General features: G+C 39.6%; 1 protein-coding gene across 2 annotated transcripts; it reads right to left on the reverse strand.

Moving 5' to 3' along the window:
- Positions 1-5432: 5432 nt before the first annotated feature.
- On the reverse strand, positions 5433-16339 carry LOC306877161 (INO80 complex subunit D-like). 2 transcript variants are annotated; one of them, XM_079428722.1, is made up of 10 exons: positions 15957-16339; positions 14352-14598; positions 10547-11361; positions 9298-9400; positions 8924-9145; positions 8721-8830; positions 8437-8570; positions 8121-8338; positions 6686-6843; positions 5433-6500 (listed from the first exon to the last, which is right to left on the reverse strand). In XM_079428722.1, exons 2-10 carry the CDS (start codon positions 14567-14569, stop codon positions 5566-5568), a joined length of 2913 nt encoding a protein of 970 aa, XP_079284848.1. In that variant the 5' UTR covers positions 14570-14598; positions 15957-16339; the 3' UTR covers positions 5433-5565. The 2 variants fall into 2 exon arrangements, with proteins under 2 accessions (XP_079284848.1, XP_079284847.1); XM_079428721.1 differs by lacking the exon at positions 15957-16339 and having other exon boundaries at positions 14352-15303.
- Positions 16340-26184: the final 9845 nt, after the last annotated feature.

Below are 26184 nucleotides of genomic sequence, written 5' to 3' on the forward strand. Positions count from 1 at the left end.
AGCGGACCTGCTGTCATTCACACAGGACACACAGTAGTAACACAGTAAAAACTTGGACTGCACACAACATTTCAGCTTTTGTCACAACTGATGAACATTGGTGGGGAGAATAAACAAAGACGACTCGTTCACAAGTAACAACTGAAAAGTCATTTAGAACCTGTGGAACAGTGCAGGTGAAAGTGCAGCTGATCGCAGGAGGTTTAAGGGCGATGACCTAGAAAACGAACAATGTTTTGTCACTACAAATGAATGTCGAGATTGACTTGAGGATGCCTCCAAATGAACTGCCTGTGATCATTCTGCCACACAAATGATCTCTTTCATGAAACAGAGCAGAATGAATGTGTAAATCATCATAACCATTATCACGTAAGCTGTTGCATTCAATATAACGCCACAACTTGTACAAGAATGATTCTACGAATGATTCAATCAGTTCAATGCAACAATTGATAACGGTTTTACAAACGATTCCATTCAGTGTGAAAATTATGTAACAGCAGTTTTGTGAACTGTTCTATTCAATGCGACAGTTTATGCAAGAATAAATCTTTTCTAAAACCATTCTTACATAAACTCTCACTGGTTTTTAGAAATTATTAAATGTTATTGCATCAAATGATTTTACACAAGTTTCGTTCTCCTGGTTTTTCATGAATAAGACCCATTATTTTTTTCTTTTCTGACTAGTGAGATTGGATTAGACTAAGTGCATAAGGGCCACGGCTGTGGTTTTATGTCTTTCAGCGACCACTGACTGTTATTTTTTTAATAGCCATCAAAAATACTGTTGCACATGATCACAGTCTCTTTGTCCAAAGAAATGACACAGATACACAACATCAATCAATAAAAAATGATTAATCACGACAATTTTGATAGCCATTAAAACTACCAAACATTATGTCACTAAATGCATCGGTTCCACCAAGTATGTTGCAAATGACTAGTTTTCTTTCAAATTTCAATTCGACCAATAAAATCCAATCTAGAGGATTCTATTCTATAAATATATTTAATACTTAATAGATAAGATAATCGTTCAGTGTGTAAAATCAACCAAAACCTTGGTTTTACGGTCTTAACTTGAAAAGAGAGTGAAATCTGCAGGGAATATTGGTCCCACGTGGCATAAGGCTGACTGACGGTGACTAAAGATGGCTGAGTTTGAACCTGACACTTCTGTGGAAGTCTGGAGAAGAACCATCAGGTTGCACAAACCATTCTCCATAGAAATTGCACCAAATGTCCACAAAACAAACGCAGGGTTATTTCAGTTGACATCAACTCTCCCGCCACCAATTCCTTCCATCTGCCAGCTCTACTGTACTCGGAAACCATGCCAGCAAGGGCTCTTGTATTAGAAAGACCAAACGAGTTCCTAAACTGATTAAGCACCATGAAGAACAACAAACATTTGAACCCATGTATTTGGCAAAATATCACCTCAAAGTGTCATTGTTCTGTTTACTCTTCGCTGAAAGAGTTCCATGTCAGTGTTTCTACAAGATTAGCAAAGTTGCAATCTTTGCCGTGAATCAAACAGTTAAGCCATAAATGAAATCCGTTTAAGGAGAATGAGATCCAGCTGTTTGTCACTGAGGCTGCTGGGAGTGAGCCGCACATGAAGACTGGTATGAGAGACTCTGGTGAGGAGATTATTGCTTTAATTAACCTTGTGATGTGAGCAGTCCAGGCCTGGTCCACAGAGCATGTGCAAAGACCCATCAATGAATCATGCTGTTCAGTCATACAGATTTGTGTCCTGATTACAAGTCGTATGGTGAATTCCCTCGAGACCACATCAAGTTTAGACCGGTCCTGTTTTATAGAGACAGACTGCTGAATGACAGGAGTGTTGTTGGCTGTGCTGGCGTTCATTCTGGGCTACTGTCTGAAATCAGGCTGAAAGTTGTACAACTTCAGTGCCACTATGACAATGTTGACATTTATGGTTTGTTTTTATACTGGTATGCATCTTGGGTGATCCAATCACATGGATGCCACATTGCATTACACTAATGCATCCTGGACCACCTTCTCATTTTATACTTAATCAATATGCTGTAATTTTGCAAGCTATGTACAACTATAAAGTTGACCTCATTGCAACTAGATTTTCTGCTCTATTGTGACATATCAGAATGATGGCTTCTCAAATGAGAAAAATTGTAGAGCGGGATTTTATTTTGTCAATCAGGAACTGATTGGATCTGTCATTTGCTAATTGCTGCAGTCTCGTGAGTGACAGCTTGCTCAAAAATAAAGCGTAAATTGTGTAAATCGTAAATTTCTCATATCAACAATCAAGTTCAAATATGAGGGCATGAGTGTGCCGATTTATTTTTCTTTTTTTCTTTTTGTACTTCATCAATAGGGCTGTCGCGATTAATCGATTTTAGTCGACTAGTCGATTTTTAAAAATCGTCGACTTCATTTTGCTCGCTTCGACTAACCGCCAGAATGGCGCATTTCACGGACGAGAATCCATAAAACACATTTTTAGACTATTTCCCAAGGCTGCATGATATATTAAACCCAGTTAAAAATCATAATTGTGAATTCGCAAACGCTATGATTGAATTAAATAATTATATGCGATGCAGTTCACACAGTATATGCTCTTTAATTATTTACATGCGTGTAGGTTAAGTTTGTGCGTCTCACAGCGGCTACTCAGAAACTGTTATCATTTACATGTGGAGCATCTCATACTCATCTCTGCATGTTGTTGAGAGTTTGTGTTTATTATAATGTTCATCTGGGAACGCAATGCGCGCCATTTCATCAGATTTGTAAGGTAAATCATTTATAAATCTACACAAACACAGGAGAATACATCGAGATTTCAAAATAAAAGCTCAACCGCTCACTCTGAGTTTACACGGTTTGATGTCCACATATTCATTTAATTACAGTGGCTGTGGCATTTCTGTCCTAAAGAAATGGCCAAATATTAAAGATTAAGTGTACGTTTGAATTAAATGGTGCTTGGACAATATTAAACAGTAATGTGTAAAAACAATCTGTTTAACAATCCCTGCAAGCCTTTGTCGTAATGCTTAATCTACATTAGCTCCATTGTTTAGAATACATTATGTATTTTAACAGTTTAAAACCATATGATTTCTTGCTTTTGATACTTCATTTAAACTAATTATTATTACATCATTGCTATATGTACCTTAAGTCATTTTAAAAGCTATTGTTCAATTAAATCCATTTTTCTAACCAAAAAAGAATAATTATGATTATAGGGCCCTATGAAATCCGTTTTATTTCCAAATTCTTTTTTAAAAATTTTATTAATCAAAAAGCCTGTCTAATTAATTGAGTTTTACAGTTTTATCATCTTTACCAAATTCTGTTCTCCATTATTTTCTGGATTCCATTTTAATTGTTCCATTAAATTTTAATAATCAAAAGCATCTCCAATTAATTGATTTTATATTTAAAAATTAAACACATTTACTGACAAGCTATGCAATATCACGTTCATTATCGAAGGCGATATATCAGCGATAATGAAAGCGATATTGCGTAGCTTGTCAGTGAACTACGGCTCCGTGTATTAAATGCCGCTCCATTTGAAAACAGGTGATGGAAATTTAGCGCTAATCAAGGAACCGGCTTTACTGATGAGATGCGCATATCGCATGCAATATATCGCCCAGCCCTAATAAAAACCCATCATAAGTGGTGGAAATGCACGTTAACACCATGTGTAAATGATTATTCCTCAGCTGACTACTTGTGATCAGATTACCCAAGACTGATGCTAATACCAAGTATAAACAAGAGTCTTGCCCTGCTCTTTCTCCAGCCAACACACACCAGCACATTCCTCTCACAAGGACTCTACAGGACACAAGCCAACCAACAACCTGCTACTCTCATTTGAGGAATATTATACTAATGGAACAAGTAATATGACAAGAATATGATTCACTAGCCTTAGTACAACAGACCACCACCCCTTTTCCACTTACACGGTGCTGGTGCCTGTTTTTGCACGTTTCCACTGAAAAAAGGTGGTTTTGTGCCTTAGCTCCTAAACCTGCAGATCTCAAAGATCTAGTAACATTAGAGTCACTGGATGGTAAAAGAGTCCTGTATAACGTAAAAATATATGTTGCACACAACCTCAGTTGACATTTCTATTTTTAATCGTGCTGCACAGCGTCTCCAGCAACAATATAGTCCCTGTCTGTCTGAAATAATGATTTATTTACAAACTGGAATAAACTAAGACTGTAATGCACATGATCAGGTAATGTAGTAATGTTGTCAGTTAGATCACTGTTTGGCTCTCAAGAAATATGGGTCGGCTCTGAGACAGCTCCACAGATCACTGGCTCCTGCACTAGCACCATTTAGTGGAAAAGGGGCATATGAGGGTAGAACATAACTCTTGGATAACAGCAATAACAAACAGAGAATGGACACTGCTGACAGACCAAGCAGAGATACGTGTACAGAATGATTCAAAATCTGCTGCAGATCTATGGTTGGTGATGAAATTCAAGAGTTAGTTCACCCAAAAGAGAAACCCTTAAACCCATACTTTCTTCTGAAGAACACAAAAGGAGACGTTTTCAAGAATGTTCAGGCTGCTCTTCTACATGCAATTAAGATGAATGGACATGAAAGCACCATAAAAAAGGGCCATGTGACTTGTACACTTTATTCCAAGTCTTCTGAAGACATACGATAGCTTTGAGTTAGGAACTGACTGAAATTTAAGTAATTAAAAGCCTGTTTAGACAGATTTGATTTTCTGTTAAGACCAATGGGGAAAAAGGCAGATGTGTTGAATGAAAATGCAAATTCACTCCATGACAGTAGGTGGCGCTTACTGAAAAACAGAAGTACTGTGCTAATTTCCACTTCTGACACGCACTTATCACAAAGAAGAAAGGAAGTCGATCAGTATTTTCATGTTTTCAAACGGCCGTTCAGACTTTTGTATTTAAAAAAATCCAGAGACAAGAGAGCCAGTTCTGGATTCTTCCTCTGCTAATTACGGTCACTTTGATCACAAAATAGTATTAGTGAGCGCCATCACATCATTGTTTTATGCAATGATTTTTTGTGATCAAAAGTGCAAACTACCGGTCGGCCAGTTTTCTTTGCAGTTTGCCAAATTAGCACTGACAGTATGAAAATATGTGTGTCGGTCTGAACAGATGCATTAACAGCCATTCATTCAAATTAAAATGTTTACTAAACATCTGTCTTGGTGTAAACAGGCCTTTACTCACTCAAAGTCGTGTGTAAACAGGCAAATATGCCACGGAAAGACATTGCTAAACAATCCTGGTCATCACACGCCATAACTGATTGTTATACACCAGTTTAAATGTGTAGAAATTTAGAGTGCCTTTTTAGAGCTTGACAGCCCTTATTCACTACTTTTTTCTTTTTTTTTTAAGAGCGAAAAGTGAACATAGTTTAGAATTTCTCCTTTCTTGTTCCAAGGACGGTGAGTAAATGATGACAGTTTTCATTTTTGAGTGAACTATCCCTTTAAAATGTGAGATTGGGTGGTCTCTCTAACCAGACTCAGTTGCTCTGAGGGAACGGGGGAGTGGCCGCAGTGGCACTAGTGATGATAAAGCCTGTAGGTGGTGCTGTCGAGCTATGGCTAGGCTGCAGGTCTTTGGGGATCCCACTGTGGGAAGCCAGTTGGTGGCCGAAGGCTGCACTAAACTGTGGGAGCTGTAGTTTAGGTTGGGTGGGGGTGAGAAGGTCCCGTGAAGAGGGCGAGGATGAGGGTGAGGTGAGGCCGGTCAGGCCCGGTTGGGGTAGAGCGGAGAGAGCAGCAGTGGGCTGCAGGATTATGGAGTGGGACGTGGAGGGCGGGGTGGACAGAGCGGTGGAGAGCAGGTGAGTTTCAGCAGTGAGGAGGTTACCGAACTGTGCCGGGTCTGTGAGCGAAAGCGGGAGGTTATTCCAGGAGGTGCGCGGAGGCCCGGGCGCTCCACTCAAAGGCACCTCCAGCAAGAGAGGCGGGTCGGTTTGATAAGAGGCACCATGTGGGGGTGAGATATGATCCCTGTAGGGCGATGGCACATGCTCGCTGCTGTAATGACTAACTGGTGGGGACGAGTCCGGTTTGGGAGCTCGGGAAAACGTTCGTTCTGTTAACCCACCACTGAGATTTGTAGAGGGTGCGGTGGCGCTGCTCTGGGCTGGCTGGGGAGAAGGGGATGTTGGGAAATGATGGTCTGTCGGGGCGTGGAGGAGATTTCCCTCCAGCTCTAGATTGGGAAAAGTCTCAGAAGCCATTCGGCCATTTAGAAGGTCTCCGATGCCAGTCGCTGTGACCCCTGATCCCGAGAACACAGCCATGGTTCGGTGGTCTACCCCGTCTGCTGGGGTCAGTTCGGCCATTGAGGACAAACACACCAGGGAGTCAGGATATGACCCCATGGCCTGCAGGGCTCTGACCAGCTCCTCTGCCTCCTCTGTGGTGGGCAACAACTCTCCATTTTTACCTGGATCCACAAAGACAACTCAGACAAAGTGCAAACCAACCAACGGGCAAGTAGATTTTTTGAAGAAAATTTGAGTGTTGATTGGCAAATGCTAGTCTTTGTCATTTCTTGCTGGCCCAAATCAAAAGAGGCTACTCTAGAGTCTTTATCATATTTTGTTGTCATATAATCAGATGTGAACGTACCCTCAAAAAGGTCAAAATCCTGAAGATCATCGGGGAGTCTGGGCAGCACATCAGAGAAATCTTCCTGATTCAGCTCAAGATCATTGGGAATGTCAGGCATTTCATTTGTGATGTCGTCAGGAAGCTCGTCTGCGCTGAGTTCAGGGGTTGACGGACTCCTGCTAGAGCGACAGGCAGAGAGTGAGTGCCAGCTAGACTTAAGTTGAATGAAGTCAGAAACATACTCTATGAAATACATGAATATGAATGGTTGGCCAACACATTACAAGCACAGATCCTCTTGTGTTGTTGCTGTTGTGGTAACCTAGATACTCGCGAGGTTGAGTTCCCTTCCTGCCTTTCATTGAACTGGAAGTGTTACATTTCAGGTAGCTAGCTATCAACATAACGACAGACTGTCTGACATTAACTTCCTCAGCAAGATAATCTTTTATGACAGTAGTTGTCCTACTCTACTGGCTTTTACAGTATCCTTGCGACAACACTGGCAATACAACATGTGTTTGTCAGATTTTTTAGTATTCAAAACTAGACTTGGCCTCAAGACCATATTATCATAGTCTTGGTCTTGTCATGGTCTCAGCATAACACTGTGGATACATTTTGTGGTCCATGCCAACTAGCATTCTGTGCTGTCGTGACAGAATTGTTTATATTTACTGTGTAACTCAGGGGTGCCCTGTCCTGTTCCTGGAGATATACCTACCTGCAGAGTTCAGTTCCAAACCTGCACCAGCACACCTGTTATATTATTTTTAATTATCATGTGCTCCTGAAAAATAAAAAGTGCACCTTAATTAATTACCTGGACTTAGAATTGGGGATGAACTTTGCAAGAAGGTATATCTCCAGAAACAGGACTGGGTACCCCTTATTTACACGGTATGGATCATTCAGAACCTCTTCTAGTCTCAATCTTGACTTGAACTCAACCTACTTGGTTCTTGAGCTAGACACCATGCTGGTTTCATCTGGCCAGAGGAGAACTGGTCCCCCAATTGAGCCTGGTTTCTCTCAAGTTTTTTTTTTTCTCCATTTCTGTCACCGATGGAGTTTAGGTTCCTTGTCGTCGCCTTTAGCTTGCTTAGTTGGGGACACTTAATTTCTGGCTATTTGACACTATTTGAAGTGAACTGAACTGAGCTGGATGATGACATCACTGAATCAATGATGAACTGACTTTAACTGAAAAACTGACTTTTTATTATTGTCCTCTTGCATTATCGACATGCTATTTTGCTCTTTTATATTGTAAAGATGCTTTGACACAATCTGTATTGTATAAAGCACTACATAAATAAAGGTGACTTTACCTCAAATGAGCTGGTCTTGACTACAACATTGGTATTTCCAATGTGTAAGGACACATTTTGAAATGCAACAATGAAACATTTGTGAAGCAAGACTGTGATGCATTTGAAAGCAGTATATGCACCTGACATGGGCGTGGTGAGTGGGGAGTGAGAGGGTGGGCATTAGCAAGTTGCCCTGTGGCACAGCGGGAGGAATGGGCTTCTGCGGTCTGCGTGGACCTCGTCTTCTTTTCTTTTTGTGTTTCTTCGTCAGTGCAGGTGGTTTGGTCTTCTTACGTGGGCGCCGCAGCTGCTGCTGCTGCTGACTGCGTCTGTTGCCATCCCCGCGCAGGAAATTATCCTGCCACACACACATTTACGTACAACTTACAACCAACGCTGTACTGTGTAAAGACATCCCTTTTTATGGTTATCAAGATAAGTTGTGTGGTTTATCACCATTTTCTTGGCATGTTCGTCACAAAGAGGTGTCTGGTGAGTGATGTCAAACACAGGAACGGAGCACTGCTGTCCATCAGCGAACCGTGCCGTGCAACTGGAGAACAGCTGCTGAGAATGATTCAACAGGATATCTGCGTCAACGTGCTGTCAAGAACATAACACACTGGCATCTGACAACTGCACGCAGGTGTTGCTTGTGACTTGGCCATTGTTCACACTGACAATTCATCGTTTCATCACTAGGCCACCACTAATATCTGGTCATTTTAGTTAAAGGATACGTTGAAAACAGTGACGTGAAAATGGCAAAGCTATGTTGCTGCAGCTTTGACCCTTCGTGGTTCCTGTACACATTGTCCTTTCATACTTGTGTGGTACTGCAGACCTTGAACTGAAGAAATAAAATCATTTATACAGACATATTAAAATCACACACAGCCCTGAAATGCGCACAATTCTTGCAAACATGTCATGTTCAACACACCAGGTTGAGATCTGTGAGCTCTTGCTGAGTTTCTGAATGAGCTGTGCAGTGCAGTCTGGGTCTTTGCTTGCAGCATGGAGCAGAGCTTTCCGGAAGGCGTATCGGTATCTGCTGTGACGGGTGGCTGCCCTGTCCTGTCGGCACAGGTGTTTATACCTCTCCTGTAGGTATGTACATAGCTGTGCCAGACGTGCCCGCCGGGAAAGCGGCTTTTCATTGGAGCTGATGCACACAAACAAAACAAATCAGTCTGGATAATAACATGCTTGTTTTTCTCTAAAACATTTTGATCTCGTGGAGTACATTAATTATAAATGGCATTATATTTACCATCTCAGAAGTTGTGAGGAGCAAGTGAGGAGTGAATTTCTTACCTTTGATGTGAGCTTCTTTCCTGAAGTCTCCAGGCCTGAGGCAATAAAGGAACAAGCTCCTCTGAATCTTCATCATCTGTACTGTCCTCAGACCAGTCTAGCCCTATGGAAACACACATGCATATATGATTAGACATCAAGGACAAGGACATTGCATATTGCTACATACATTATAAAATATTACTACAATTTAAAACAACTGCTTTGTAATTTAGTATATTTTAAAATGCATTAAAAAAATAATTTAAAAATATTTCTGTGAAGCAAAGCTGAATTTTCAGCAGCATTACTCGAGTCTTCAGTGTCACACGGTCCTTCAGAAATCATTCTAATATACTGATTTGCTGCTCAAGAAATACTTAATATTTTAGTGGATTACTCATGACTCTTTTATGATATTATGGGAAATAGAAAGTTGAAAAGAACAGCATTTAGCTGAAAAAGCATTGCTTTTGTAACTTTATAAATATACTGTCACTTTTCATCAATTTAATATCATCCTTGCTGAATAAAATAAATAATTTCCTTACTGACCACAACGTTTGTGTGCGTGTTTGTGAATATATGCATAGATACAAAGTGCACATTAAATGTAAGTAAAGTGTCTACTTTTAAGGTTTCAAATAAGTTTTGGGTGAATAAAATGTCAAAATGTGGGTGAAAATGTTCTATTGTTACTCAGTGTAACACTTATATGCATGTAAAAATATAAACAACATACTTATTCTGACCTGTACGTATTAAAATATGTAAAAGAAAAAGTGAGCAAACTAAATTTGATTGCATTTTAAATTAGTAAAAAATGCTTTCAGACAAATGGCCAAAATAGGATAGAGGCAATGTTTAAGAATGTAAAATTACAAGTAAGTAGTATTTGGGGTAAAACTAGTTAGTCTTTTAATATGTCATAAACTGATTCTTGTAGTAAATATGCTTGACAAGATTGTTAAACCCTCTTTCGTCTTTGACACGTGTATATGTGTATATATACACACACATACAAACATACATATATAGTTTTGATGCTTGAAAACTCTCTTTCGTCTTTGACACACACACATATATATACATATATATATATATACACACATACACATACACACACAATTAACGCATAACCAAAACTTTCCAGAATTTTTGGAAACTTGTAGAAAAGTTTTTTTTTTACCCCTTTGCAACCCTAGTTTTTAGTTTGTGCATTTTGTATTGTGTAGAACAGAACTGCTTAATTGTAACAAGTTGGTCGTACCAAGATGTGGGAACAGGTCTCCGTGTTCTCTCTGTCTCTGAGCATAGAGCTGCACAAGGTGCTGTAGTCTGAGCAGGCAGACAGGGGGTGCTGTAAAGGCAGTGGGGCGCATGGCCACTGTGCGGGGCTGTGGGAAGTCCTGGGCAGCAGGTGGGCGGGGGGATGCAGCAGGGACAGGTCTCCGGCTAACAGGCTGGGTCTGAACCCCAGCAGACGGGAGCAGACCAGATAAAACAGAAGGCCCAGTCTGAGGTGGAGCTGGCTTGCATAGCAGAGTCTGCACTGCCCCATGTTGGGCGTAAGCGGGCCGATCTGTATGTTGAGGGGGCTGGACAAGCCTCGCCGAGGGTTGAGGCGGAGGTGAAGCCGGTGGTGGAGGTGGTTGTGGTAGGTGTGGGGAGGTTGGGAGTGTGCAGGGTTCAGTGACGGCGCTAAAGTGCTCAATGTCTGGCTGATGGTGCTCTGGGTCCCGAGCGGTCACCCTCAGGCCAATCACTGGCCTGCTAGGCAGCTTCCGCTTGCTGGAGCTCTTCTGCGCCACGCTATCCTCTCCATCCGTGTCCTCCTCATAGAAGGCAAAGGGGTCGAGGAGGTCAGAGTCCGAGAGAGGCATCGGGGTCAGACGGGAGCACGGCGGAGACGGAGGGAGGCCATCTAGCCCATTAGTGTCTCTCAGAGCCAGAGAGGGAACGGTGATATTCAAAGCGACAGACTCCACGTGAGCACGGGCACGAACCTCCTCCAGAGCATCCTGCTTCTTCTTACGCTCCTTCTTCGGGATGAAGCCAAGCACCTGTAGGTGGCTGTTACAGTATCTGCCAAAGCATCAGTACATGTTACAGTATCTGTTCAAATCACACAAAGCGCATTTTAAACATGAATTGAGAAGAACTGTCAAATGCCTCCATGCTACTACTGGCGGAGCTCAAATTTTAGTGCCTAATTTCATTGATTCTCATGTTATATTGTTGTAACACATAGGTTTTAATGTAAAATATGGTTGTTAGGCCAGGCACATATCCACACATAGGGGTGGGTAATATGTAAAAAATATATCACGATTTTATAATTTTTTTTTTAATATCACGATTTCACCATGATTCTTTGTCATGTTGGTTTTACTATTTTGTCTGCACAGTACAGCCAAACTAATTTCCCTATTATAAAGACAAATCCTTTCAAGGTAACCAAATATAAAAAAAGAATGGTGGATATTTAGGCCAAAGTGGGCGAAGATGAAAATCTTTATCATTATTTTATCTTTGTTATTAAATATATAAGAACAATGATAGAAATTACAAATACACTTAATATACAAATAAAACAAACAGTGCTTTATTTTCAGGTACAATAGGCATATTTAGCAGGAGCATTCAAGAAATTGAATGAACAAATATAAAAATAAAACACTATATAGATTGATTCCTATTATAAGTAACTATTATTTTTTCAGTCAAGAGTAGAGAGTTATTTTTTTGTGTGTTTTGTTGTTTTAACATTAAAGAATAAAAATTCTGTCATCTGTTGATTCTGTCATAGTGTTTATAGTTATACCATCATTTACTCACTCAAAATTAGTTTTAAACCTGAATGAGTTTCTTTCTTCTGCTGAACATGCATGCTATTTTGAAGAATGTGGAAAACCAAACAGTTGCTGGTCCTCAGTGACTTCCATAGTATTTTTTTTCCCTGCTATCAAAGTCAATGTGGACAAGCAACTGTTTGGTTACCCACATTCTTCAAAATATCTTCTTGTGTGTTCAGCACAGAAATTAATACAGGTTTGGGACAACATGTGAGTGAGTAAATAATGACAGAAATAAAATTTTAGGGTGAACTATCCCTTTAATGACAGTCGGCTGCATGTTTCGTACAGTCCCTTTAAGACCTGAACGCATCTAATATACAGGCACGTATCCTTTTTTCTCTCAACTTTACTTTAATTTTATACATAACCAACTGAGTTTATATGTAAACCTTGTGTGTTTTGACAGTATTAGCTCAAAAGATAAATTAGTTGAGTAATCAGGTGCTGTTAGACAGGGTTTTTAGTGTGCGCGCTTCGGGTGTACGGGCTAAGAAAAAGCACACGTCAGACCAGCGAGTGAATGAAAAGTTTAACCGGCAAGGCTTTAAAACACAAATAATGTACTTTTGTGATTGCAAATAAGTGCAGTGTCCTGTGAGAGTAAATCTACCGCTGAGTTAACACTGAATGGATGTGGCGCTGTAAAGTACATACAGACGGCGGTGCCAGAACTGTAACTGATAGAATGTGTGCTGTAGCACGATACTACGATATTTCTTCAAAAGCAGATCGTGGAGACATTTTTATCATCCACGTTCAAAAATCGTCATATCGCACACCCCTATCCACATATAGGGATGAGAATTAGAAAGGAAATTCTAATTGTGTTTAATAATTGTGGTTCTTTAACAAATCCACTGATAATTTTGAAGAAGAAATGGACAAAATTCGTATTGTATTTGCTTCCATCAGCAGCCTGTTGTCAAACAAGATATTTTCAGATTTCTACACAACAGAAACTACAAATAAGCAATAAATTATAATGTGATCCTGGACCACAAAACCAGTCATAATGGTCTTTTTTTTTCAGAAATTGAGATTTATACATCATCTGAAAGCTGAATAAATAAGTTTTCCATTGATGTATGGTTTGTTAGAATAAGACAATATTTGGCTGAGATACAACTATTTGAAAATCTGGAATCTGAGGGAGCAAAAAAAATCTAAATATTGAGAAAATCACCTTTAAAGTTGTCCAAATTAAGTCCTTAGCAATGCATATTACTAATCAAAAATTAAGTTTTGATAAATTTACAGTATACAGTAAATTTGCAAAATATCTTCATGGAACATGATCTTTACTTAATATCCTAATGATTTTTGGTATAAAAGAAAAATCAATTTTGACCCATACAATGTATTTTTGGCTATTGCTACAAATATAGCTGTGATACATATTACTGGTTTTGTGGTCCAGGCTCACATATACAATTCTTTTTTTTTTTAAATTGGTTCTGGGTTAGTAGCTAGTTATTACCCAGTTACTGTAATTACTTCAGTAACTACTTTAAGTATATTAGTCTGGACTTTGACACAATACCTTGAAAAATACTGATATTCAATACTATTGTCAATAACACTAGAATAAAAAATGTCAAATATTATTAAATTTGAACAGTATCTAAATTATTATTATATTTTCTTTTTACCTTTTTTTCTGAAACAGGGCGAGGGATATAATCCCATTATAAATGTACTGTAAACTAAATGTTTTATAATAAGTATATTCAGTATTTCATACTACAGTAGTAAATTAGTTTCTTCACTTTTATTTTTGCAGAAAACTGGGAAGCCTTTAAGATTCTGTGACAACAAGATGACAAACACTTCTCATTACAAATCTAGCCAAATATTATCATCCTCCGTCCACAAAAATGGAGATTATGCAAATAGAAATAATGCAAATCATGCAATTACGTGAAAATTAAGCATAACTGGTGCACTTTGCATTACCAAATGCACATTGAATTTACAGAGTTAGAGTTCGCTGCAAACTAAGAAACATGTAGTGCTGTACAGTGATATGACCACAGACAAGGTTAACTGCTCTTTAGCTTTACCATTAACCATTAAGGGAAACAAGTGTAATGTGCAAAAAAAAATTTAAAATCTGAAAAAGCACCAGTTGTTAATTCCTGACACTAAACACTCAACTTAGAGTGTACAAACCATGACCCTCTGTAAGCCTCTAATCTGCTGGATTCCCTCTCATTTTACCTTCGCTCTTCTGCTTTGGGGATTGGGTTGGTGCATCGCTGACTGTTATACTTGGCCACATATTCGCACTGTTTAAACGGAGCGGTTTTGTCCTCCAGAACATGACGAATGCAGAAGGCGTATCCGTTCAATCTGCGCTGCTTGCAGAGTTTGGGGCTGTAGGAGCACAGCGGCTTATTATCCACCTCTGAGAAATGGATGTGTTTACCTTCGTACATCACGTGACTCTGGTCCCTGAGAACATCAGCTGATCCGAGACAGAAAAAAGTGTGCATTACACCACATAAATAACACACACTAAACACACAGTATATATTTCATTTATAAACGCAAAACGTATATTACACAAAGCCTATGAATGTTATGTAATATCTATTATATTAGATGTTATATGCTTTAATCATGAGCATGCAATAAAACACTGGCAACATTAGCTCTTGTGTCTCGGTTTAATATTTGAAATAAATGCAACCCAGAGTCACAGCTAGATGATGTGGTTATAGGTTAACTACAAAGATCTCAACACAAAGATAGAGACCGGTGCAACAAAAACAAACAAGCATGTGATAAATATCATATCCTCAGATTGGGTTTGACATAACTGTATTATGATTAACAGAATGGGTCAGGTCACTGTGAGAAATTGTGGTTTTGAGAAGAGTCATGAAGAAAAAGCCTAAGTAAAATTCAGTGAATATAATATTTATTATATTACATACACTAAATTATTAGCAAATTTATGTATGGGGTCATATACATGATAAGTCAAGGTACCTGACAAAGAAAACCACGAAAATAAAATGGCACAAATAAAATAAATCAAAACTTTTTGGTTTTATTGTGACACTGAATTAATGAACTTAAACGCTTCCGCAGATATTATAACGATATCCATATAACCCTTTCTTTAACCTCATACTTTACAAATGATCGGTTTCGTTAAATAAACATCGCTGTCATCAATTCAATATGCTAAATAACTCCTAAAACATTACATACAAACATATTGGGTCAGTATGTTGACACTTTTGCCTCTGTTAAAGCAAATTTATATTATTATCAGTTTAAAAATTAGTTTCAGCCCCTGACTGTCAATATCACACACTATTTTGACATCTAACTCGTTAGCTACAATGCTAAAAACAAACCCAGGAAACAGAAACAGTGCTGTGACACTGCGCTAATGTCATATTTAGAATGCTAAAAATAGAAAAATAAGCTCATGCATGCGCGAATTATGTTATTAGATTTTATTAAATACGTGAAACTTGTGCATATTAATCGCAGTAAATGTGGCTATAAACAATGGCGTATGTGGCCCGTTAAATCAGGCCGAAAGAGCGGGTCGCTTCAGCCGATTAAGCATTAATAGTAGATTATTTTTTAGAAACCTTTTGCAAATTAATCCCTTTAAAATTAATAAATTATTGCAGCCTTAATTTAATCAGGATTAGTGATCGCAACATGATACGGTTTGTTGAATATCCATTCTAAGTCAATGTAAACATTGGCCTACAGTAGCTACCAAGCCTCGGTATTCGAGTAGCGTTGTGAGGGAGTTAGAGCGCTCATGAATCGGATAGAGCAGTACTCGAGTCCGCTCACCTGCAGTGGTTTCAGCCTCTACGGGTTCTCACTCCGGACAGACTGTATAAACGCCACAGATCATCAACTGCACCGAATATTCATCGGAATTCCTTATGCTACGTAATATTATTCCCCGTTGAGGTGGTGAACCGTTAAAGCGATTACTAATGTACTTTCAATATTATGTTATCGTCTGCTCCCATTGAACAGATCTGCGGGGGTTTAGAGTTCAGTGCTCGGCAGACTCACAGCACCACTACCGGCGCTGCGGGGACATGACAACTGCTCCACTACCATGATGAACTACAACACAGTATACAACAAACTTACTACCGTGATGATGAACTACAACACACCATATATTGTATGTTACTGGTGTCTTGAAAAGAAACGTCCCAGTCATCTAGCAGTGTTGTAATCGGTAATTAGAATACTTTATATAAAGCTAATAAGATAAAGCTGAAATTACATAAAATATAAATATTTACTATATTTTTTAATAGAATTTTAACTAAAACTTAAACTAAAAAATGTAAATAAAAGTGTAAGTTAATTAGTAAAATTACCAAAACCAAACAACAATTAATTCTGAAATAAACTGAAATTAAATCTAAACAGAATTAATATTATTAGTATTAGTATTAGTATTAATGACAAAATCACATAACAAAATTACTAAAATGTAAAATAAAATATAATATAATAACACTGCTCAGCGGTTGTTTCTTTTGAGCAAACTGGATCCTTCATGCAACATAATCAGAGTTAGAAACATGATAACCTGGTTTATTGGGTGTAATGCATCAATGCTCTTTCCAACCCATAATCTATTTTATAATCTATAATCATAATACATGAATTGAACAGGTTTTCAATCTCTGTTTCACTTTTCATACAATAATCTCTGCACTTGTACATCCCAAGGGTTAATTTTTAAGCAGATTTTTGTTACATGGACGGTCACGTAATAATTTTACACATTACAACTGGCATCTTTTCATCAGGCCTTCATAATTTATTTTTGCTACATTTATTAGTATATAGTTTGTAGATTGTATCATACCAGACCCAGACATTCAGTCGTAAAATATATAATTAAAATATATTTATTGCATGTTACGATTATAATAAACTATGACCATAAATTTTTTTTTTTTTTAAATAGTACAACACTCCAGTTTAATGTAATTTCCACCACAACAATGTTGCCCCTAAACTTTCACCTCTTTCCCAAAAGTTACTGTACTTGTTTACCAAAAAGAAAACAGTGGCAATAAAACACTTGAGATAAAACATAGGACATGCTTTGTAAATAAATAAATAACCTGTGAACAGAATATTTTTGTTGCGCATATTTCCAGTAAAGTTGTTACTGTCAAATTATGCGAAAGCTGTGATATTTTATTTGCTTGCGTGCATTTTGGATATTCTATATAATGCTGACTACGAAATTAACCTTAGCAAGACAAGGGAGTTAACTAGCTGAGATGTGGTTAAAATATCCCTGACATTTTGTTTAGGGGGAATAGGAGGCATTTACACGCCAGAGGGCGACAGAGAGAAATACACAGAATGACTGAATCTAGCTAGTTCATATCATAGGCCTACATTAGGCTATGTTTTAGAATAATGATAGAAAGCACTTTTCACCATACAGCTGCTCAGTTTGAACAAATCAATCATCAGAGGATGAGGAACATGTGATTCCAAGCAGCTAAAATGCTAACTAGATTCTAAGTGATGCTTGTCGGTGCAACCCGTTGCCATGAAACTCGACCTTTGTTAGTGGTTGCCAGGACATTGCTCTGCGATTGCTAAGGGGTTTGCATGGTAATAGCATATTGCTTTTGTTAGGGAAATGCTCAGTCCTGCTAGAGTGTGCTGGGTAGCTGCTCACGGTCCCAAGTCACACATTTCCTTCTTAAAAGTCTCCTGATGATGTGCATGTTACTTTTGAGTAGAAAGTCAAATCTTATGAATATGCTGCTGGGAAAGTCTACCACACCTCTCATTATGAGGAGCTTTTTCCTCATAAAGCTTTAGAATCAAAACATTTTTGTGAGGTGTCTTTCACCAGTAAATGATGAAGCCATCTGCCCCCAGCAGGAAGAGCACTTTGGGTGGAATATTTTATTCTTTGGGTGGAATATTATATTCTCAAGGCCTCTTTCCCTGGCCTATAGCCCAGATCCAGGGCTGCTTGCTGACTGACCTTTTTGAGCATAATTAGGAGAGCGTGGGGCACAAACTAACGCAGGGTTAGTTGTAACACACATAGTTTAAACATTTCCACACATGCTAGCACAACAGAACTTACGATATTTATCAACAACATATGGTAAATCATTTATAAAAATGGAAAACAATAATGGACCTAAACAACTATACCTTGTGGTAGACCACAATAGATGTGTTTAGCCTCCGAGAAAGACCCATTATGAAACACTATCTGTTTTCTATTATAAAGATAACTTCCAATCCAATCAAGAGCTGTGAGTGAAAAATCCATTGATTCTAAAATATTGTAAAATTAGCTTAAAAATAATTTTCTCCAAGAGCTTGCCCAAAATAGGAAGAATACTAATTGACCTACAATTAGATCCTGAAAAATCAGTTTTTCACTTTTTAAGTAATGGTATAATTTTAGATTATTTCCATAGATTTGGATGTACACCACTAAGCAAACATCTATTAAATATATGATAAATTGGTTGAGCAAGCTGATTAGCTACAGTTTTATATAATCAACTCCACAAGATTTGTCATCTGGAAGTAAAAAAGCAACATCTGTTCTACTGTGTTTTGATCAATAGGACTCAAATTAAAACAACATATTTTATCTTTTATCACTTTAACAATAGGATTACGCACTAATCGGGAGTCATTAATATAAATGTTAGATTGTAAATTGTTCACTTTATTAATAAAATGAATAATGGGTGGTTGTTCTGCACACTTAATAAACAAACTCCAGCTGGTCCAAATTGCAGCAGCTAGAGTCCTTACTAGAACCAGGAAGTATGACCATATTAGCCCGGTTCTAATACTGCACTGGCTCCCTGTTAAATATTGTATACATTTAAAAATCGTGCTAATTATATAGTACAAGCTTTTAATACACATTTTACTAATATAAGTTCAATCACTTCATCTGGTTTCTCTGTAGATTCAGATGGTAAGGATAATATGACCATCTCTTCAAGTTGCATAAGAAAGTTTTTTTCTTTCTTTTCTACCTATTTACCTGTCTCAGGCTCACAAAGCCTTGACAAGTCTTCAATATAAAAAGTCTGCTGGCCCTGATCAAATAGAGCCTTACCTTTTTTTTAAAATATCTGCAGACTTAATAGCGAGACCTATTGCTTCTATTTTTAATTTAAGTTTAAGCAGTGGTCTGATACCAAATTCTTGGAAGTCAGCAACTATTCGGCCATTAATGAAGGGTGGAGATTCTGTATTGGATAATTATCGGCCTATTTCAAGATTGTCTGTTACAGCTAAAGTGTTTGAATCTATGGTAAATTAACAGTTAAAGTATACTATTTGTCAGCTAATAATATTTTATGTCAAACTCATTCAGGTTTTAGACAAGGACATAGTACTGTAACTTCTGCAATGTCAGTCACTAATGATATAATAACTGCATTGGATGATAAAAAATCATGTGCTGCACTTTTTATTGATTTATCAAAAGCATTTGATTCTGTGAATCATGATCTTTGGTTGCAAAGGCTTAAATGTGTAGGTTTTAGTGATATAGTGTTGAAGTGGTTCTCTAATTATTTGACTAGAAGGACTCAATGTGTGTCCATAGATAATGATGTTTCTGCTCCTTTAATAGTGAAGACAGGTGTTCTTCAAGGATACATTTTGGGGCCGATTTTATTCTCTATCTATACACCTGGATGAGCCCCGGGGACATATCCCCAGTCATCGTAGCCACCCGATCCGGTCCGTATCCAGCCCAGATGGTCACTGCAGTCACCAGATCCAGTCCGTATCCAGATCAGATGGTGGATCAGCACCCAGAGACGACCTCTACAGCCCTGAACGTCAGCGGAGACCAGGACACCTAGATGAGCGCCAGAGACAGATCCCCGGTAAGGACCCCGGCATTTAGACAGCCATCGGGAAAAGACCACTGGAACCAGTTGAGCCTTTACAATCTGACTTTGCTGCAGTTGGAATTGAACTGCTAGTTCGTTTGGCCAGAGGAGAACTGGCCCCCCGACTGAGCCTGGTTTCTCCCAAGGTTTTTTCTCCATTCTGTCACTGATGTAGTTTTGGTTCCTTGCCGCTGTCGCCTCTGGCTTGCTTAGTTGGGGACACTTAATTTCCAGCGATATCGTCGACCTGATTGCAAAGACACTATTTAAACTGAACTGAGCTGGATGATGACATCACTGAATTCAATAATGAAATGCCTTTAACGGAAAATCTATTTTTAATCTTTTCATTTTACATTATTGACACACTATTTTCCTTTTTTGATATTGTGCAGTTGCTTTGACACAATTTACATTGTTAAAAGCGCTATATAAATAAAGGTGACTTGACTTGACTTGACTATATAAATGAACTATATAAATGTACACTTTTATGCAGATGATACTATTCTCTACACTATTGCTCCATCTTAAAAAGTAGCAATGGACTCTTTACAGAATGCTTTTAATTCATTTCAGACTTCTCTTGGCAATTTAAAATTAGTGTTAAATGCTAAACAAACTAAATACATGATTTTTATACAGTCCAGATTACCATTAAATGATTTATACTTTAAATGGTACACAAATTGAAAGGGTTGAATCTTACAAATATCTTGGTATCTGGCTCGATGATAAGCTGACTTACAGTTCTCATATCTATAGTCTTTTAAAGAAATTGAGATCAACTCTAGGTTTTTATTTTCGTTTTAAAAAATGTGTCACCTTTGTTGCTCAAAAACGTTTAGTAGAAAGTACTCTTCTATCAGTATTGGATTATGGTGATATAATTTATATGCATGCATGCACCTCAGAATGTTTTGAAAAAATTGGATGTAGTTTATCATGCTGCTTTACGATTTGTTGCGGGTACAAGTGTCCGTACACATCACTGTAATTTATATGAAATGACAAACAGGACTTCATTGTGCTTAAGGAGAAAAAAACATATGTTTATTTTTTTATTTTAAAAGCTTTAGTGGGTAAATTACCACAGTATTTATCTACTTTGTTGCAATACTGCACAAATATTTATAATACCAGATCAACAGATAAACTTTTACTTAAGATGCCGATTTTTCATACAGAGATGGGTCGCTCTGCTTTTTCTAATTATGCTCCGTGTGGAATGAGCTTCAAGGTATATTACATATGGAATCTATACCATCTCTTGCGATGTTTAAAAATATTTTAAAGTGTTTATATAGAACAGTGTACATGTTTTAATAACTGACTAGGATTTGCATTGTTTTTTTGGGGGTTTTTTAGAAAATTTTGTTTTATGTTTCTTCATTGTGTGGTTGTCACGGTGCACACAGCAGGAGGAACGAGGAACACGGAGACGAGGATGTAAACTCAAATAACAGTCTTTAGTGACTCCAAACAAGGCAGGGCATGACAAGGCAAGCTAGACACAGACAAGAACACCGGGGAGTAATGAGTAGACCAGATAAACACTAACAACGCAAATTCATTTTTACTGTATTTTATTTCTGTAAAGTCTGTTTTGCCAAAGTCCCCAGGGAACTGTGGTGGTGCCCTTTTTCAGCTAGCGCATGCTAGATATGAAGATTTGTAATTTGTATTTTTAAAAAGAACATGTTCAACAATTATAAATAATATTATAAAGACACATGCTAATGAGTTATTGTGATTTTTATGGGGTTGGGGTTGTAAAATAATATGGTATACAGAGTTTAACTGCAATTAGATATAATGCGCTGTTTTGGCGGCATAAACTCAGAATCTTCCGACTGAACCAACAGCACAGCAGACCTGAGCAGCGAACACGGCGGCCCACGCCATGTCTTGTTCCCGTATCTCAGGGAACCGAGGTTACGATAGTAGACGTTCCCTCTCGAGAGTGCTCTCTCGACATGATCCTCTATACAACCTAGTCGAAACCACCATCACAGTCAAACGGTTAGTGGTTGCAGGTAGAACCATGGGTCGTACTCGCCGACAAGACCTGTGAGGCTAATGACCACACGTCCAAATTGTAAAATCTGGCGAAGGTATTCTGCGAAGTCCATCCAGCCACCATACAAATATCTCTGATCGAACTGCCCTTAGTCCACGCCCACGAGGAGGCAACCGCCCTCGTCAAATGGACTCTGTCACCAAAAAGACATTCCGTTCCCCAGCTCGAATATGCCAAGGCAATAGCTTCAACCACCCAATGTGTAGCTGCTCGGATTGCCGAAACTGAGCCGTGTGGTCGATGTAAACTTGCAAAGCCTGCACCGGGCACAACACCTGATTAGGAGTGGCATCCGATGAAGCCGCCGACTCTGGAGTGAAAGCAGAAAGCGCCACCACTGAACAGTGTCGAGAGCGATTTAGGCACGTAGCCAAATCTCGGCTTGAGTGTGACGTTACAATCACCCAGTCCAAACTGCATGCAGTACGCATTCACCGAGAGCGCTTGCAAATCCCCCACACTCTTGACCGAAGCAAGGGCGAGCAGCAGTGCGGTTTTAAGCGACAGCTCCCTCAAGCTGACAGTCTGAAGTGGCTCGAAGGGCGGGAGGGCTAGCGCCTCCAGCACCAGAGCCAAATCCCAGGATGGAACTGTAGGAAGGCGAGAGGTTCTCAGTCTTCTCGCACCTCTCAAAAATCTGATAACTAGATTGTGTTTTCCCACTAAGCGCCCGTCGATAACGGCATGAAATGCTGATATAGCTGCAACATAAACCTTAAGCATGGAGGGCATACTGCTGTCATCCATTCGTTGTTGCAAAAAATCCAGACTGTCAGACACGGGGCAGTTTTCCGGGTCTCGACCATTCGATTCACACCATCTCTCAAACACTGCCCATTTACAGGCGTATAGGCGTCTTGTAGAAGGGACTTGCGCCTCCGTAATCGTGTCCACCCCACGGCGAGACAACGAGCCCTGGTTTACCGGTTCCCGCACACCATCCACACATTAGGTTTCCACCATTCGGGATTGGGGTGCCATACCGAGACGTCCGCCTGAGACAGTAGATCCCGCCTCAATGGGATCGGCCACGGGGGAGCCGTTAGTATTTCCAGCAGATCGGGAAACCAAGGTCTGTTCGGCCAGCACGGAGCGATTAATAACACTGACGCTTTCTCCTCTCTGATTTTGTGTAGCACTTGTGACAACATCTTCAGCGGGGTGAACGCATACAGACGGGCATTTGGCCACGGCATCGTGAGTGCGTCCTCGCCTAGAGGAGAGCATGACAGAGAGAAGAACAGAAGGCAATGAGTGTTCTCCTCGGTCGTGAACAAATCCATCCTCACTGTCCTGGGGTTCAGTCTCCATTCTCTGTGAGGAATCCCGTCTCTTGATAGCATATCCGCGCCGCTGTTCAGGCAGCCCGGAACGTGCACTGCTCGAATGGAGAGCAGACAGTGATCGGCCAACAGCAAAAGGCATGCTGCCTGTCTATAAAGGGCTCCCGTGTGTACTCCGCCCTGACGGTTTATGTACGATACCACCGACATGTTGTCCGTGCGAATCAACACGTGATGCCCCCGGACTTGCGTGATGAAGCTCCGAAGAGCTAAAAATACTGCCCTCAGCTCGAGGCGATTTATGTGCCACGTTCTCTCCGACTCCGTCCAGTAGCCAGAGGCCGGTACGCCGTCGCAATAAGCTCCCCAGTGAAGGAACCACGAATCGAGCTTGCTCTTAGTCGGTTCGTCAGTGGACTCCCACTCTAGACCGAGATCGCTCACGGCCTTGGTGAGAATCCTAACGAACTCATCCTGGAACGCGGCGTCTCCTTCCACTTCAGAGTACTCCTCTGGAGTGTGGGCCCAGTCCTTTTCGGACGTTATTAGGGACAGCACCTCGTCAAGATCATCGTCATCTCCGCACCGAACGAGATAATCTCCGAAGCGCCAAAATCTCGGCTTTCTGCGCGGTTGCCCACATGAGGCTGTCATCCCATCAGCGGCTCATGGGAGGCGGTGGGACATTGCCGAGGGAAATCACAGAAGGCGACTCTTCCCCGGGACCTAAGCACCCGCACTGAGAACTCCTCGCAGTGCGGCAGCCCGACCCGTTGAGTGCTGCCTCATCATGGGCGAGACCCATGCATAGGATGCAGAACTTGTGAGTGTCAGGGTCCTGAACACAGCGTGCAAACGTTGGACATGCTGGAACGCCGAGAAGGAAATCCGTCTTCTTGCATCTTCTCCACAGCTGTCTTCAGTAGGATGTGTGAAAGAGGAAGATTCTGAGTTTATGCCTCCAAAACAGCGCATTGTATAGCGATGGGGCCCCGCCACTATTAGCCGTCTTGGCTGGCATTGGCCAGTGAGAGTTGTAACTTCAGTGGAGTTGTGCAATAAGATTTCAGGTAGGTTAGGAAGGAAGTGAAGGAGTGAATGGCAAATCTACAATGGCCTTCATTATAATATTAATTATAATATTTCTTGAATAATTATTAATCAAAGTTACATTTAGACATGTTAGAGAATAAGTTGATTATGGCTTTAGTCTGCCTTTCTACTCTCTAAGAAGCTGCTCTCATTGTGTGTGTAACCATGCCCGATAAGGTTTAGGGCTGAGGAAACCTTGAAGTAAGATAAGTGTTTCTCTGCGTATATGTGTTAGTATCTGTCTGTACAGGGAGAAGCTCAGACAGTCCAGGACAAACATTCCGTATATCAGTTTATCAGATATGCATCTTTGGAGAGACGTATTGCGTCGGACCTCTGATCACTTGTCACTAAAATAGTCATCAGAAGATATGCTTCAAGCTTGCATCCATATGTGGAAATTGTCTAAGTTTATCTAGGTTAGAATTTTGATGACTTAAGCATTGACACAATTAGCAACCTCTGTTAGGGTATAATTGCTGGGGTTTTTGAATTGTAAAGCAGGTCGGCCTACAAACTCCATCACGAGTGTTGAAGCTGACTTCTGCGGATGAAACTCCAAACTATTTCTTCAGTAAATTTCTTTAATTAATAGCAATCTGACTCCTGGTCTTTGTTCATCATACCTGGTCCATAGGTTTTAACTGTTATTGCCCAACAGAAGGGAGTCCCCTGGGCGTTTACGCCATGTCGAGAGACCGCTCTCGAGTGGGAACTACAAGTTTAGAACTTTTGTTTGTGGCTTCAAATTTACTGATACATGTGTGGCTATTCTCTACAACTACAAATTCCGCTCTCACGGACGCTCAGTTGTTTTGCCTTTATTTTTAACAGTGAATGAATGCTGCATTCACACTGATGGACTCTGAACTAGTCACTCATCTCACCAGGCAAAAGCACTAAAGAACACTTTATAAGAGATCAGTGCATGTAAATTTTTTCTCCACCTGGTTTTTCAGGGTCAGGAGGTGAAATCATTAGGTTTGGAGGTCAGTGTTCCTACTGGGCAGATGTCAACAACATTCCCAGACAACGCTGACACGAACATTTTTCTTCACATATATAGCGATCTCCATGGCATTTCCTCTCCTGTGGTGCTAAGTCCCTCAACGCCAGCAAAACTAGACACAACACAGAAAAATGTGTTTTCTTTAGTCTGATACGCCTTCATATTTTCATAAAGTTGAAGATAAGATTGAAATAGCTCCGTCCTGCTCACGTCAGACACATCAAGTGCTTAAATACAGCATATAATAATGGATTCGATGAGTGGACTGTTGTTTTTGTCCTGCTCTCTTTGACTGTGAAACAACTCGGATCGCTGCCAAACATCACGGACGGGTCCTAAACCACAGGGACGGTAAAATGAGCTTAGTCAGAGGAAGATGGAACGTCAGGAATGTTTTCAGGCAGAAGACACAAATGTCTTTGTTGTGCTGGTGAAAATATCCAGGTGGTTTTTATACTTCATGCTTTATACTTCATTATAAAATATATCAGTAGAGACTCAAAGAACTGGATGAAAGACAAAATAGAAGGCAAGCAGCTTTTTAGCTACCCTAAATAACCCTGTAAATAATAGTCAGAAAAATTCTTTTTTTTTTTTTTTTTTTTTTTTTTTTACATTTTATGGGACTGATTTTCTTTCTTACTTTTCCTTCTTTTTTTATCTCACTTTTATGGCT

The sequence above is a fragment of the Barbus barbus genome (genome assembly GCF_936440315.1).
Source record: "Barbus barbus genome assembly, chromosome: 11".
NCBI classification, from domain to species: Eukaryota; Metazoa; Chordata; class Actinopteri; order Cypriniformes; family Cyprinidae; genus Barbus; species Barbus barbus.